At 49.8% G+C, this 13,036-nt stretch overlaps 4 protein-coding genes across 4 annotated transcripts; 2 read left to right on the top strand and 2 right to left on the bottom strand.

Annotated features, from left to right (window-relative positions):
• Positions 1-563: 563 nt before the first annotated feature.
• Positions 564-2,822, bottom strand: BDV37DRAFT_246536 (cellulase family protein). The gene is made up of 6 exons (XM_032081771.1): positions 2,472-2,822; positions 2,255-2,418; positions 1,687-2,196; positions 1,460-1,633; positions 837-1,404; positions 564-780 (listed from the first exon to the last, which is right to left on the bottom strand). Exons 3-6 carry the CDS (start codon positions 2,104-2,106, stop codon positions 692-694), a joined length of 1,251 nt encoding a protein of 416 aa, XP_031942218.1. The 5' UTR covers positions 2,107-2,196; positions 2,255-2,418; positions 2,472-2,822; the 3' UTR covers positions 564-691.
• Positions 2,823-3,031: 209 nt separating this feature from the next.
• On the top strand, positions 3,032-5,576 carry BDV37DRAFT_103303 (fungal specific transcription factor domain-containing protein). The gene is made up of 4 exons (XM_032078222.1): positions 3,032-3,673; positions 3,735-3,972; positions 4,032-4,581; positions 4,647-5,576. The coding sequence occupies exons 1-4, from the start codon at positions 3,481-3,483 to the stop codon at positions 5,244-5,246; spliced, it is 1,581 nt and encodes a 526-aa protein (XP_031942217.1). The 5' UTR covers positions 3,032-3,480; the 3' UTR covers positions 5,247-5,576.
• Positions 5,577-6,312: 736 nt separating this feature from the next.
• BDV37DRAFT_282430 (putative solid-state culture specific protein) lies at positions 6,313-7,713 on the bottom strand (the record flags this gene model as incomplete). Its single annotated transcript, XM_032087049.1, has 1 exon — positions 6,313-7,713. One exon carries the CDS (start codon positions 7,711-7,713, stop codon positions 6,313-6,315), a length of 1,401 nt encoding a protein of 466 aa, XP_031942216.1.
• A 2,903-nt stretch (positions 7,714-10,616) lies between these two features.
• On the top strand, positions 10,617-12,529 carry BDV37DRAFT_103241 (putative glutamine-serine-proline rich protein). Its single transcript, XM_032078220.1, has one exon. It carries the CDS (start codon positions 11,186-11,188, stop codon positions 12,248-12,250), a length of 1,065 nt encoding a protein of 354 aa, XP_031942215.1. The 5' UTR covers positions 10,617-11,185; the 3' UTR covers positions 12,251-12,529.
• The last annotated feature ends 507 nt before the right edge of the window (positions 12,530-13,036 follow it).

Genomic DNA, 13,036 nt, shown 5'->3' with positions numbered 1-13,036 from the left:
CAGCACGGTGTTATTCCGGTGGGGGAGTGTTCTCACCGACTGCACTCCATGGTCCCTAGCCAGGACAAACCGGAACTAACATAACTCGGAAAATTAGAGTTGCCCTTCAAAGGCCGAAGCCGACATAATATGAAGATCGCAGTAAAGTATTATAGAAGCAAGCCGGGACGGCGTCTCATGGAGGCAGGTGTTTACTCCACCGGACTCGGTCTGGTCTGTTTCCCCACATTATAGCTCCGGAGGGGTGTTTAGACTCGCCCACTCATGCATTCGCGTAAATCCGTCATACTTTCGAGTCACGCTAAGAATTTCAGGACGCGGGGAAATGACGGTTTTGAGGATGGTTGGTGCTACAGCTGGGCCTATCGAGCTATCTCAGTGTCCTATCCTTTTGCCGTGTCGCCAGAGTCAGAGCGCCGGAAAATTTATCATCGCTTCTCTCACATATGTGTGACCTTCTATATAGCAGATTGGGGACTGTATCAGAAAGTATCGGCTTTCAATTTATCAGATAGTAGATTGGCGTATAGTAGAAGTACTTCTCACTACCGAGCCTACTTGTAGGAAGGACTGCATGTCATTCGGTCGCTCGGGCAGTAGTATTTGAGTGTATCATCTAATTGTTCCACATGGTCCTTTGAAATGATTGCTGCTCGGTAAAACCGGAGAACCCATGCGGCACCATACCCGATTATCCCAGGGTCGCCTGCACCATGGGTATCAAGCCGTTGGTGACTGCATCGGTCGACCGCCAATCCGACCAAGAATGATCAAGGAGTCCTACATGCTTGGTTAGCTACCAGTTTGATTTTAGATCGGTTTGTAGAATGGCTCACCCCATTGCTCATCATCATCCTGAATCCCTTTCCGAATATAATAGCTTCCCGCAATCACCCACACCATCCATCCGGTCTGTAGACTGGGCAGCCATTCCCTCAGACAGGACGCATACACATCCGTATATGTGGTGTTGTCCTGTGGGAAACCGAACTCTGTCATCTGAACCGGCATGATATTCACAATGCTCGCGTTCTGGGCATCAAGGGCATTGAAACCGGCATTCCATAAACTAGACTTGAGGTTCTCACAGCTTGTCGCGGTGCGCTCATAGTTATGCAGCTCGAGCACAATCTTATTAGCGTATTCGAAGTCGTCCTTATGAAACGCAGTGCCGTTCCCAAGATCCGCACCGGTGGGTATGGGGGTGAGTCTCGTGTCATAGTCAAGACCTGAAAAATAAATCAAGAGATTAGGATTGGCCGCATGGATCTGGTTTGCATTCTCCACCATATGGCGGTACCAGTACTGCCAATTGTAGGTCCTGTTGACTAAGGCCGGATTATCCTCGGCTTTCCGTAGTTCATTTCGCATCCCGACACTTTTGACAGCGGGTAGAGATTTGACCTGAATGATAATGTCAGTAAGTATATGGAGGCTAGTGCTCTGGGGGTTTAGATACATGTTCAGCCATGTACTGCCACCCGCGGTGCCATTTCGCCACATCGAAATACTTGTCTCCAAACCAGGTGTTGCCGTCGGTCCCTGAACAACACCACATGGCTTTAGAAATGTGGTTGTCCAAGTGCACATAGACCCCTTGCCGGTGTGATTCGTTTGCGAGTGCGTCAAACACCTGCGAAACTTTCGATTAGTCGTGAAACAAGCGGCGCCTTATGCAATACCTACTTCTAACCTCGTGGTATTGGCACCAAATTGCGGATTGTGCTGCACAATGTTGCTAAATACTTCCGTTCCATTCTTCTCCCCCAGGGCCTTTACGAGTGATTCTTTGATAGATACATCCCGTCCTGTCTCCAAGATATCATCGATCATCTCGATGGCAAACGTGAGGCGGATGACGTTCATCCCCAGTGTTTTGATTTTGCCGATGATATTCGCAATGGACTGATACTGCAGGCCTTCTGGTACCATGGCTTCTGAAGCACCTGGCCAGTTGACACCGGCGAAAGTCACATTCTGTCCAGTAGCATCGACGATCCAACGCCCAGAAGTTGAAAGGGGGCCTGGGGTAACTGCAGAGGCAATTTGGGGAACTGCCATCCCGATCAATATGGGTAGGACGTTGAAATACATTTCGGTGAGCATGTATTGCGGCGAAGAAAAAGACGTTTGTGATGGCTTGAAGCGCCTCTTATATCATTCTTTATTCGAAAGCCTGTCTCCAGCATGGATTGGCTTGTATGTACTATGTAAGCGCTACGCACAGTCATGCATGCTTTGGTCACATACATACGTGGAGTGCCAGAGGTTGAAGCAGTCCATTGGATCAAGACCGTGGACGCTGAGAGAAATAACCGGCCTCCCAGCCGGAAATTATCCGATCATTTAATCGGAGCGTACTGACGATCACCTCCCGTAGGAGAAATGATGGTGAAATGCAACACACATCATCAACATCTGCAACCGTTAATTGCTAACTTTCATGGAACTGGATCTGCATGAATACCTACTTCCAGTGGCTGAAAAACGCCAAGTGCGAGATCAGCGACAAATATCCGCGGAGGAACATGGATAAAAAATAGCACGCAAATTGTCGGGGTAGGTTTTGCTAATGCAAGATGATGTAAAACAAAGCACCACCCACTGCGGGGCCATCTCACGATCCAGTCTCAGACATAAACAACATCGAGGTGGCTGTACTTGTACCGCATCGGACATGGCCCATTGTGGATCACTTCTGTGTCCTCTGGATACCACCGCACGAGCAATCTTTGCTGCATTCAGTGACTGAAGTCAGGTTCACATATTATGAACCTTGTCAGTACAACTCAGTTGACATAGCCTTTGCTGGACGATCGAATAGGACAGAAACATGGCTCAAAGCAGGAAGAAGAAGATGAGAGCTCAGAGCTGAGTGAACGAAAGTGGTGGATCAGTCATAAGAATTCATCTGTAGCATTAATGCAATCATGACTAATTATGCATCACATGACCCACGTCATGTCGCGGGTTCTTTCCTCAGGCAGCCAGCTCTTATCATGATCTTCTTATCGTTACTTGCAGAATCCAACAAACATCATCGAGAATGACAATGCCTCTTCAGCCCCTGTCGTGCATTCATTGCCGGGAGAAAAAGGTATCTGACATTAATGTTTTCCTTTCCTGGGACACAAACTAACAGACCCGGAGCGCAAATGCTCACGAGAGACTCCCACCTGTAGTCGATGTCACCAGTTCAAGCTCGACTGTGCGTATCCTTCCAGGTGGCGCGGACGACGAATAGAATGGCCTGCTCCAGGAAGCCCAGGCAACTCAAATGCCATATCGATCACTGCAAACGGGTACCTTACCTCTAAAGCAAATGGACTGCAATTATTGGATGCCTACTTTGCGCTCTTTATCCCATCGACCTTCGTCTGTCACCCTTTGCGGCTGAAGGCTCGGTATAATGAAGATAGCCTTCCGAGCTGTGTGCGTGACTCTGTTTTTTCCATTGCAGCTCTATTACGATCTGCCACTATGACAGGTCTAGCTAGCGACACCCGATCCACGTCAGAAGCAACACGTCCAGGAGAGACCTGGGCGCAACAAGCTAGCACAAATGTTGTCAACCAGATCAATCGGCCATCGTCGGATGTCCTTCATACCCTCTTTAACCTGATGGCTTACTGGTGCGCAGTGGGTAAAACCCAAAAGTGCAGGGAACATGCCAGTGAGCAACGCGTCTAGAAGTATCTACCCAACAGAGCTGTGTCGACTGATCGGTTGAACAGAAATGGCATTGGCGACCATTCGGCAACTGAAGATGCAAGGGCTGGCATCCTCAGTCAATAGATCCGGTCATCTCGAGCGCGCTTCCTTTTTCGTGGGTATTATCGGTCAATGCATCACGGACGACAGTGAATGGGTAGCTCCGAGCACTCCATTCGCCTTAACCTGCTCGCTTCCGTCCTCCGAAATCGATCTTCATAGTCCTATCAGGGGACATATACTGAAATTCATTCAGCAGTGGTATTTTGCGTACATTCAAAAAGAGAAAAGACCGAATCACTGAGCTCATATGCCGCTAGGATTAAAATACGTTACTTTGTTCGCGGTTTGCACGCGGATACGGACCCAGGTATGCAATGGAGGACGCTGTTCAACTTAGACGTCGAAACGAGAAGATTGTACGAGTCCCTCCCACAGAGTTTGCGTGATTTCAATGGTCAGCGATGTCTTGAAGCAGACTTTCGTGAGAGTCTGGGACTACAGACTCTTTACCATATGTGCCGGTTCGTTCCCCATATAGCCATGGCTCGATTGTTCCAAAAGCAGAAGTCGCCTGCAGAGGAGTATGTACAATTATGCGCGCAGATTACAATACGACATATAAACCAGGTTTCGGATGTTATCATGAACTCCATTACATCAGGACTGGCCTCGTTTCTAACTCTGCCACCATTCGTTGCATACTGCTCTTTCACCTCCGTTTCAGTATACTTGAGCTATCTCAATTACTGTGGTAAAAGTTGGAATGATGCCAATGACCCCACCGTTTCCCTCTTAAGAGGGAGACTCCTGTCTAATCTGTACTTCCTCAATAAGGCCCGATGCATTTGGACTCCTGTAAGGGTTATGGTATGTGTTCTAGCCCGCATGCGGTCCTGCATGTGAACATCGACTGACATCTCGATTGGATATAGTGGGAGGCAATACAGATGGATATGGCTGCTCTGGGCATCTCAAGCGCTGATGTTGAGGCCTATGGTAGATCTCCAATAAATATGTCCCCCCTTTCCGATAGAGTGAACCAGAGATCACACAACTCACCCCTGGCATATGCTTTTGAGCCTCAGGTGGAAACCGAAATGATATTCAGTTTTGCACATATTGTTGACTATGTTAAGCTGGCCGATCCTGTATATATCATAATCGGCATTCTCCGCTTATTTCAAGTCGGCAGCCAATACAGCGTGATGCCACCTTCCAGCAGGAATAGCCAAGGCACCAGGCAGACACAAGGGTTCGCTGGTAATGCTCAGCATACCGTACAAATGTTTCCTAGCAATCCATCCTACCTACCTTCCTCTCGTCCTCATCGGTCTCTTCCCTCTCAATCCGAACAACGAACTGCGGATCCCACAGCGCCCGAGTGCGTTTTGCAATCTTCAATGAACAGACACGACACTGCGGACCCAGTATATCCTAGCACGCAATTAGGTGGCGCGGGAGAGAGTCCAGCCTTACCTTTGGGAATGTTACAGATGATGTGGCTTGCCGACGAAGATCTTTCGTGCCTGTGAATCCGGGTTCTTCACACTCCCTACTACTTTATTCATTATGCGTCTGAGAGTCTTTACTCTGGATGCTTTATTGAAAGTTATCCTAAAGTTCATTTCAGGATATCATAGGAAATGCGAAGGTCAGGCGAGGGTAATGGTCCTCTGACTTTACGTGTTGCTATACACTGTCCTTTCAACTCAACCACGCTCTCGTCGAGGGACGGCTGGTCCTCGGAGGAAGGGATGCCGACAGATGAGGATAGGATTAGCTGGATTCTCTAACAGCATCCAGGGGCAAACTTTGCAAGAGCAGGCCCTGCGGCAATACCACCGTCTTTAGGAGAGTCGCCCATTTTCCAGTGGGGCTTCCCCGTCGCACATACTGCAGCGCATCACCAAGTTGGCATTATTCCACGAGCGTGGAAATTAATTCAGAGTCAGGTTTCCAAAATGCATAAATTGGAGTCTAGCCCTTTTGTGAGATCAAGTCTAGCTTCCATGCAGTGAAAGGACCCATCTACTTGAGAATGACGGATGGCTGCCAATATCCGAGGAATCGCAGTGTTTCCATGCACCTACTGTGGGTAAACGACATCACATCTAGCGGTGTAAAGCTTGACAGCGCCATTGTGGCGATGGAGATTTCAGCATCGCCAACAGTACGGACACAAACCCGCAATTATGGCCGGTCTTAGGCGTTGGTCGCGCCAACCCGTGGGCGTGCCCTTGATCAGATTGTCACCTCCCTGCTACCGGGTAGTAGGTTCGAATAAAAACTCGTGCAAGCGACTAGGGAGTGAGGTCAACATAGGGAGCTGTCATCAAACCACTATTATCTCACTCTGCCGGTCCGGCTGGTGTGATCACACCACATCGCTGGATAATCTTGTATTGTATCTCACTAATCTACTATTAATCAATCAAAATTTCATTTCCTGTCACAGTCTAGCTATTAAATGTCTAGCTATGCAGGTGCACTAAAGCTACTCGTATACTCTAGAGCACCGAACTATGTAGGATATATTAGTAACACATTGTACGTATAATTTCTAGATTGCAGCCCGCTCTAAATCTACCGTCTATGATCCTACCCGCGAGTAACACTTGCACTGAAAGCATTGACTTTGTCAATCAAGCTACTAAGGGCTACCCTGTCCACCCCTGCTATGGTGATCGAGACAGAATGAGGCTTTGGGTGTGGGTTAGTAGTCCATGAGCTGAGGATCATGCTCCCATCCTTGAACTCGTTTCGGAAGAAATCCCGGAACTCATCCTTCGCGCATCCAATGTAAACTGGATAGAGCATAGTAGCTTCTGAAAAGCCCCGTTGCATGAAGTGGCCTCGAAGACATCCCAGATGATAGGTTCCCGTGACGCGGATGTTCATGTCGAGAACTAGGAACCGTCCATCTGGGCCGATCATGAAGTCTACCCCTGCTGGACCGTAGTAGCCCTTGCTGTACAGGAAATGGGCCAACTGGTCGGTGAATTCCGCATATTCCTGCTCCCGCTGTGGCTGTTCAGGATATGATATGCAACCCCCAACCCAAAGATCGTTGTCGTTAAAAAGCTGTTTGGTATAGCCGATGAAGATCCCGCGGCCTTTACACGTCACAAACAACGACAACGCCATTGTCTCTCCTTCCAGGAAGTCCTGGATTATCAGGCTACAGGGGGAAAGATGTTGATTTGTTGGGTGCACTTCTTGGATCATCTCACGTAGCTCCTCCCGGAGTACGGCTATCGCATCCTGTCGATCGGATTCCGTGCGCAGAATAAATGTTCCCTGGCCGGAGATTGATTGTGGGACCTTCACGATGAATGGGAGGTCCTTTTCGTGGACTGTACGCAGCATACGTTGGGCTTCGGCGTCGACCAGACATGAATCGTGCACTTGAGAAGGGAGTAGATGGCTGTCAATCACAACGGACGGCGGAGTTGGAAGGCCGGAATACGCTAGCCCTCTTTTTGATAGCAAGTTATAGTGCGCCTCCGTATCGACGACATGCGGCAGATGTGCCAGACAGTCTACGGGACTCAGAACGGCTAACCGCACATTTGGCGGCAGGACCACATCTGCTGGGCTGCGAGCAAAGATGACTTTGGGTTGTTGGTCCGGGCTTAATTGTTTATAGACCTCCATAGTATCAATATGATGGGCACGCAACTTTACCGGCGGGTCTTGTGCGTTCTTCTCGTGGTCATCGAGATCGAGTTCGAATAGCACCAGAGGCATCTTCCCCGAAATGAATCCATATCGCTGCGGTATGCCCTGCAGAAGCTTTTTGGCCAAATCCTGCTTGCAAGGGTACTCCGCCAGTGGGCTCTGGTACGTGAAACCCTTCGATAAAGGCAGAGAAGATGCGGCTTGTACGCGAGGGATGGGAAAGGCAAAGGCCAGAACAACGTCCGAGGCTTTCCCACCATCCAAAGAGTACAGATCTTCCAATGTATAATCGAGGACGACTGGGCGTGTGTGAGCGTGCATTGTTGCGGAAGGTGCCTTCTAGCTCTGAGGTCTTCTTGGAATCCGTCAGAGAAAATAAAGACATGACTGGTAAGGGCGACAGCCGCGCGTTTTGAGATTTTCCATGGTGCTGGAGACAGCTCATACAGCGGGGTACAAATCCGTCGATCTTGCCCTTTAGATCTGGATGAACATCGCGCCCCGCCATGTTTGAGGTCATTGCTGCAGGGATACCCAAGACTGCATGGCAATCACCTCGCATCAATGGCTCAAGCGCAAGCGCAACTTCGAGAAGTGATATGTATACCCCACCCACGAGCGGAGACATCGAACAATCGCCGCAGCCGCTGTCGACGTAGCCTATATATTTATATCACATGAACTTGGCTGAGCTCATTCTACATATGGATGCATATTCAGCCTGCATGCGGGTTATGAGCTGTCACAATGGAGGCAGCTCGTCGGGTTATATTGCATATCACACCAACGCAGTGGGTTTCGAATGAATACCACCATGAAGACTATTGTGGCTGTTGGACTTCCAAGTGACAACTAATCTGCCTGCTACGGCCAAAGCTAGTACTAGTACTCGCATCATACATCCATATGACGAGGTGTGGTACGTAATCTTATGCAAGGTTTCGCGGGGAGAGCTTGCGAGTACTTGGATTTGGGCATACAAGGAGCGAGCCTTACAGTGATCTATCCCTGAAAAGAGACACTGATGAAGGGCGTGACATCTTAATGCGATTGCTGCATTGCTCTCAGAAAACAACTCTGCGATGACATAGGGCTTGCGTTGACCATGCGTTTTCGGCGAGATCAAAGCGATGGGCATTTTTTCAGGACGACATGATGTCCTATCGTGGATTGCGATGGGCCTCGTAGGGTTGTATCGCTTTTTGTACGACTTACGATGTATGTGCACGAGAGGCCGACAAGTTATCCGCAAACCGTCTCTCCCTCCTGCTCTCCGAGACAGTCTGGGTTGAAGCGAACGGCCTGGCTAGCCTTGCCACTACAGATTTCCAGGTCAGCGCAGTGGAGTTCTCGCTCTTCTTTATTCGGACATGGTTCATTCTCAATGTGTCTCTTCTTGTGTCCAAGCTGGAGTTGTGCTACAAAGGCTATTTCATGGCGTATCTCATATCATACGAGAGTATTAGCACAGTGCGCTGTCGGCTGGCTTGGCGGGTACCATCCAAGGGGGTGAATTTGAAAGAATGTATTGAGGCCACTTGGAATGTTAATTTGTGATCTTGAGTAGTGTCTGTATTGATAGAAAGCCTCTATAGAGCCAACAAGGTGAAGGATGGCGCTCGAAGAAATCCTGTGCTGCTGCTTTTGAAACCAAACAGCAAATGATACAATATGTTTGCAGGGAGAAGGGAGAATACTGCCTGGGGCCATCTTGCCTGCTCTTGAGGTCGCTCCTGGCGCTCCAGCTCCTCCTCTATCTGGCCACCCTGCTCCACTTGCTGGGCCTGCTGCTCCTGGGTTCCCTGAGGTTGGCTCACTGCCGGGCCCAGTTCTCCCGTTCGAGTATAGGCCATCAAGATTGAAGGAGGCGATCTTTGGCGACCTTTCCTGAAGGGGCCACAGCGCACGAAGACAAATAGAATTGATACAAAGAATACCGAAGCATACTTTAGAGAAAGGAATTTGCCTTCTGCGTGAAAGGAAGCGAAGCCCAACTAGTACATATCGCAGTGCTAAACTCTATATATCAACCGGGACATTGTCAAGTGCCCATAACAATATCTCCGCATAGTAGCGCTTGCCCTCTATCAGCCATAATGATGCTCGTTAGGAGAGATTGACGACAGTAACGCAATATCAGGTACAAACGCTGTTTTGATTTAGCAAGCAAGAGGGGACAAGAACAGTAAGAAGAAGCAGAAGAGACAAGAAATATATAAAGAAATAAAGAAATAAAGAAAAAGAGGAAGGAAAGAGAAGAGAAAAAGGAAAAGCATTCACGGAGCAGAATAAACCATATTCATTCGCGCCCCACTCCCGGTCTGTCATCAGATTCAAGCAACAGTATATCCAGACCCATCATAGAAAAGCAATACCAGAGCCAGCCAGTTGCAAATGATCGAACGAGAATCCTATATCGACAAGGTGATCAGCGGGGCCTCAACAAAGATGAACGCGCAACTTGGTGCACTTACCACCGCAGTGTTGAGACATTTTGAAAGTCCTCTTAGCCGGGTGGTTTCACGTGGGACGTATAGGCGATTGGCGCTGGCTTTTGTATGGAGTCTTGATTTGGAACCCATTGCACGATGGGCGGGGGCTGAAACCCATGCTCGAGTTGCCTTTCTTTGTCCTTCCGGCTTCGGTGCCTTTTGATGAGGAAGAACACGACGACCGAGATGACCAGAAGGAGAACGATGGGAATGAGGATAGCTTTGAGCAGAACCTTTAAGACACCCATAATGGCAGAGGCTTATGTGGGAGACAATGGAAGAAGGTGGGCTTATGAGAGGAAAGGATAACTCGATGTTGTCAGATGGTTGCGAGTTTGGAAGCCTGTAAACGAAACCCTCTCGATGGCTTTATATCTTGGACGGTGCTGGGCGACAGTTGAGGGCTTGCACGCTCCAGACGGCATGGCCGCGCCAGGGGGAGTTGATTGGGAGATTCCTCTGAATGTGTCGATGATCAAAGGCGCTTAGTCTCAGTGTTGGATTGGGTGACACATTGAGTTCCTGCAGGCGATAGCCCATTCCCTGACCAGAAGCACCAATGGGGTGTCGTAAGGTTACACACCGATTGAACGCTGTCGAGGAGACATAAGATAGGCAGCCATTATATTCTCTCTCCGGCGACTACGTATCCAGTACCACCACCTGCATTCAACGGGAGAATCCTGACACACATCGCCTTCATTCTGGTCACTGTGTGTGATCGCCCCCCCGGAGTAACCAGCGAGTCGGAGTATCTCACTGAGAGCACTTTTGCGACGGATGTGATGTGCTATGCAGAAGCTTCATTCTCGACTCGCATTTTATGGTTCAGGGATGAGTCTGATTGGTCGACTATCAGCCCTACGGCCGTGGGTAGTGGAGACGATACGTTGAATCGTCTGCTAGGCAGCCATGAAAACGAGGGCGGACGGAGAGCGACGAGGTTGCTGGAGGGGGTCGCCCATCATTAAAATTAGCATCGTGAAGTCATTTTTGTCATGTAGGCCAATAATTTGCCCAGTTCAGGCGTGTAGTCAACATAATGTTATCTGAGGTTGAAGGCATGAAGAGGAAAGAACATCCAATGTGGCTTGCCGGTGCATCTCCACAGATGTGGCAGTGCCCGCAGCCCTGTAAGGCACAGCCACCCCACCATTGTTTGGGTCAGGGGGGTATAAATATCACACCCTCGACTGCCGCTTCTTCAAAGGACACAGATCTTGACTCACTGCCTTTGCTTTCGTGTTGGATCTTCACTAGTAGTGATTTATAACTCTTCGTACGACCTCCGTCCCTTCACCATGACGATGCGAGATTATCCTAGTGGGGACCAGCAACCCCCCACCGGCTATGGCTATGGGGCGAACAACTATCCTCCAAACAGACAAGGCAACCCATCTCCTCCATCCTTTAACCCGCAGAACAACAGTGGCTACCCTCCATATCCTCCGTCGGGCGCAAACCCATCGGAGACCAACTATAACTACAACTCTGGCAATCAGTCCTACCCCGCGCAGTCCGGATATCCTCAGTCGCAGCCATGGGCGGGGCCCTCCCCGTCACCCGGGAACTACTACCAGCAGCCGGACAACCGATCATATCAGAACCCTCCATATGGGGGACAGCCACCATATTCTCCTTCCTCCCCACAACAGGCGGGCTACGGGCAACACCCCCCACCTTATTCCCCCCAGCCTACGGGGAGCACAGATACCCCAAATGCTGAACCAGAGGAGAAGGACCGAGGATTTCTGGGTGCGGTCGCGGGCGGAGCGGCAGGTGCCTACGGTGGTCATAAGGTCAACCACGGCTTCCTGGGCGCCATCGGTGGGGCGATCAGCGGCTCAGTCGCGCAGGACGCGATGAAGAAACATAAAGAAAAGAAAGAAGAGGAGGAAAAGAAAAAGCAATGGGCCGCTCAGCAAGCAGCAGCCCAGAAGCACGCTCAGCAGCAAGCTCAACTGCAAGCCGAGCAACAAGCTCAGCAGCACGCTATGCTCTCCCAACCCCCACACCATGGACCTCCCAGGCACGATTCCACCCCACTGCGTGGGAACTTCTCTGCCTCATCCCGCGACATCCGTTTGGAGAGGGGCCATGAGCTCGTCGCCCATTGTGGCGCAATCTCGGGTCAAATGTGTCCATCTTCCATTCCACTCAATAGCGTACTGTCGAATCAGTTTGGTAAGTTGGTGTGGGCACGGAATGGCAACTTTGCAGCGTCGGCGCGGAATATTCGTCTGGTTGAAGGGGGTAAAGTGCTGGAGGCCGAACTGGCGAACGGTCGGGGAGGATGGGATCGATCATGGGTGCGGTTGGATGAGCGCATCTCCAATCAAAATGGCAATCTTGTCTTTCTAGACTAGACCCGGCACTGTTTATCTTGCCCTCAGTCTGGTTTCTTTGTTCTTTTCTTTTTTATTTTCAACCGTAACGAGATCGCTCCCAGATAGCCAGAATGAATTTTAATGTTACGAATCGGATAGTCATTTTCATCGAGGATGTTTGGTTTTTGTTTTGGATCGGAACGGATTCCGATGTCAATGTGGGCGTTACGATGCTCGAGGATGCCAGATCCAAAGATATATATCTTCCTTGCTTCTTGTTGGCCCACACGTGACCGGATCCGGAAGTAGAATGCGGTCAGCCATGCCGAAGGTTGTTCCGATGCCGGGATGTGTGTTTGATACTACTTAAGTCTCATGAACTTGAGAATGACCATCCACTGAGCACGACGACAGCAAGGTGAAGGTGAGTACTAGACATTCTCTTTCACTCCGTACCAACGGACGGACCGCTGAATTTTGAGCATAGGAATGACGTCAACTTCCGCAAACAACCGGAAGTATGCCGAGGACTGTTTCGGTGGATGCTCGGCTAATTCTTAGTCCATCACTAAGTGGGTGTCAAGCGGCCGACGCCGATGCCAATTTCCGGCCGCACGCTCACTTTCCTTTCCTATTTCGCCGACAGGGGAAGTCCTTGGCACGGACGATGCGACTCCCGGACGCGAATGAGCGTTGGGTGGGAAATTATCGACTCACATTCCGACCCACCGGCCGATTTTGTTAAGAACCGCGAAGTCAACCCCAACGACATCGAATCATACCATCTTAAAATTTTTTTTTTTCTGTTACTTCCTGGGTTCCCTT

Source organism: Aspergillus pseudonomiae, assembly GCF_009193645.1.
Source record: "Aspergillus pseudonomiae strain CBS 119388 unplaced genomic scaffold BDV37scaffold_27, whole genome shotgun sequence".
Taxonomy (NCBI): Eukaryota; Fungi; Ascomycota; class Eurotiomycetes; order Eurotiales; family Aspergillaceae; genus Aspergillus; species Aspergillus pseudonomiae.
This window is presented reverse-complemented; position numbering and strand designations above follow the sequence as displayed.

Bases quoted from the DNA above. Each gene is read 5' to 3' on its own strand.
- BDV37DRAFT_246536 (XM_032081771.1), bottom strand. From the start codon at position 2,106: ATGCTCACCGAAATGTATTTCAACGTCCTACCCATATTGATCGGGATG. The intron at 1,634-1,686 runs GTAGGTATTGCA...AAAGTTTCGCAG, and splicing joins CCAATACCACGAGGTTAGAA to GTGTTTGACGCACTCGCAAA. The intron at 781-836 runs GTGAGCCATTCT...CCAAGCATGTAG, and splicing joins GGATGATGATGAGCAATGGG to GACTCCTTGATCATTCTTGG.
- BDV37DRAFT_103303 (XM_032078222.1), top strand. From the start codon at position 3,481: ATGACAGGTCTAGCTAGCGACACCCGATCCACGTCAGAAGCAACACGT. The intron at 3,674-3,734 runs GTGAGCAACGCG...TCGGTTGAACAG, and splicing joins AAAGTGCAGGGAACATGCCA to AAATGGCATTGGCGACCATT. The intron at 4,582-4,646 runs GTATGTGTTCTA...GATTGGATATAG, and splicing joins GGACTCCTGTAAGGGTTATG to TGGGAGGCAATACAGATGGA.
- BDV37DRAFT_103241 (XM_032078220.1), top strand. From the start codon at position 11,186: ATGACGATGCGAGATTATCCTAGTGGGGACCAGCAACCCCCCACCGGC.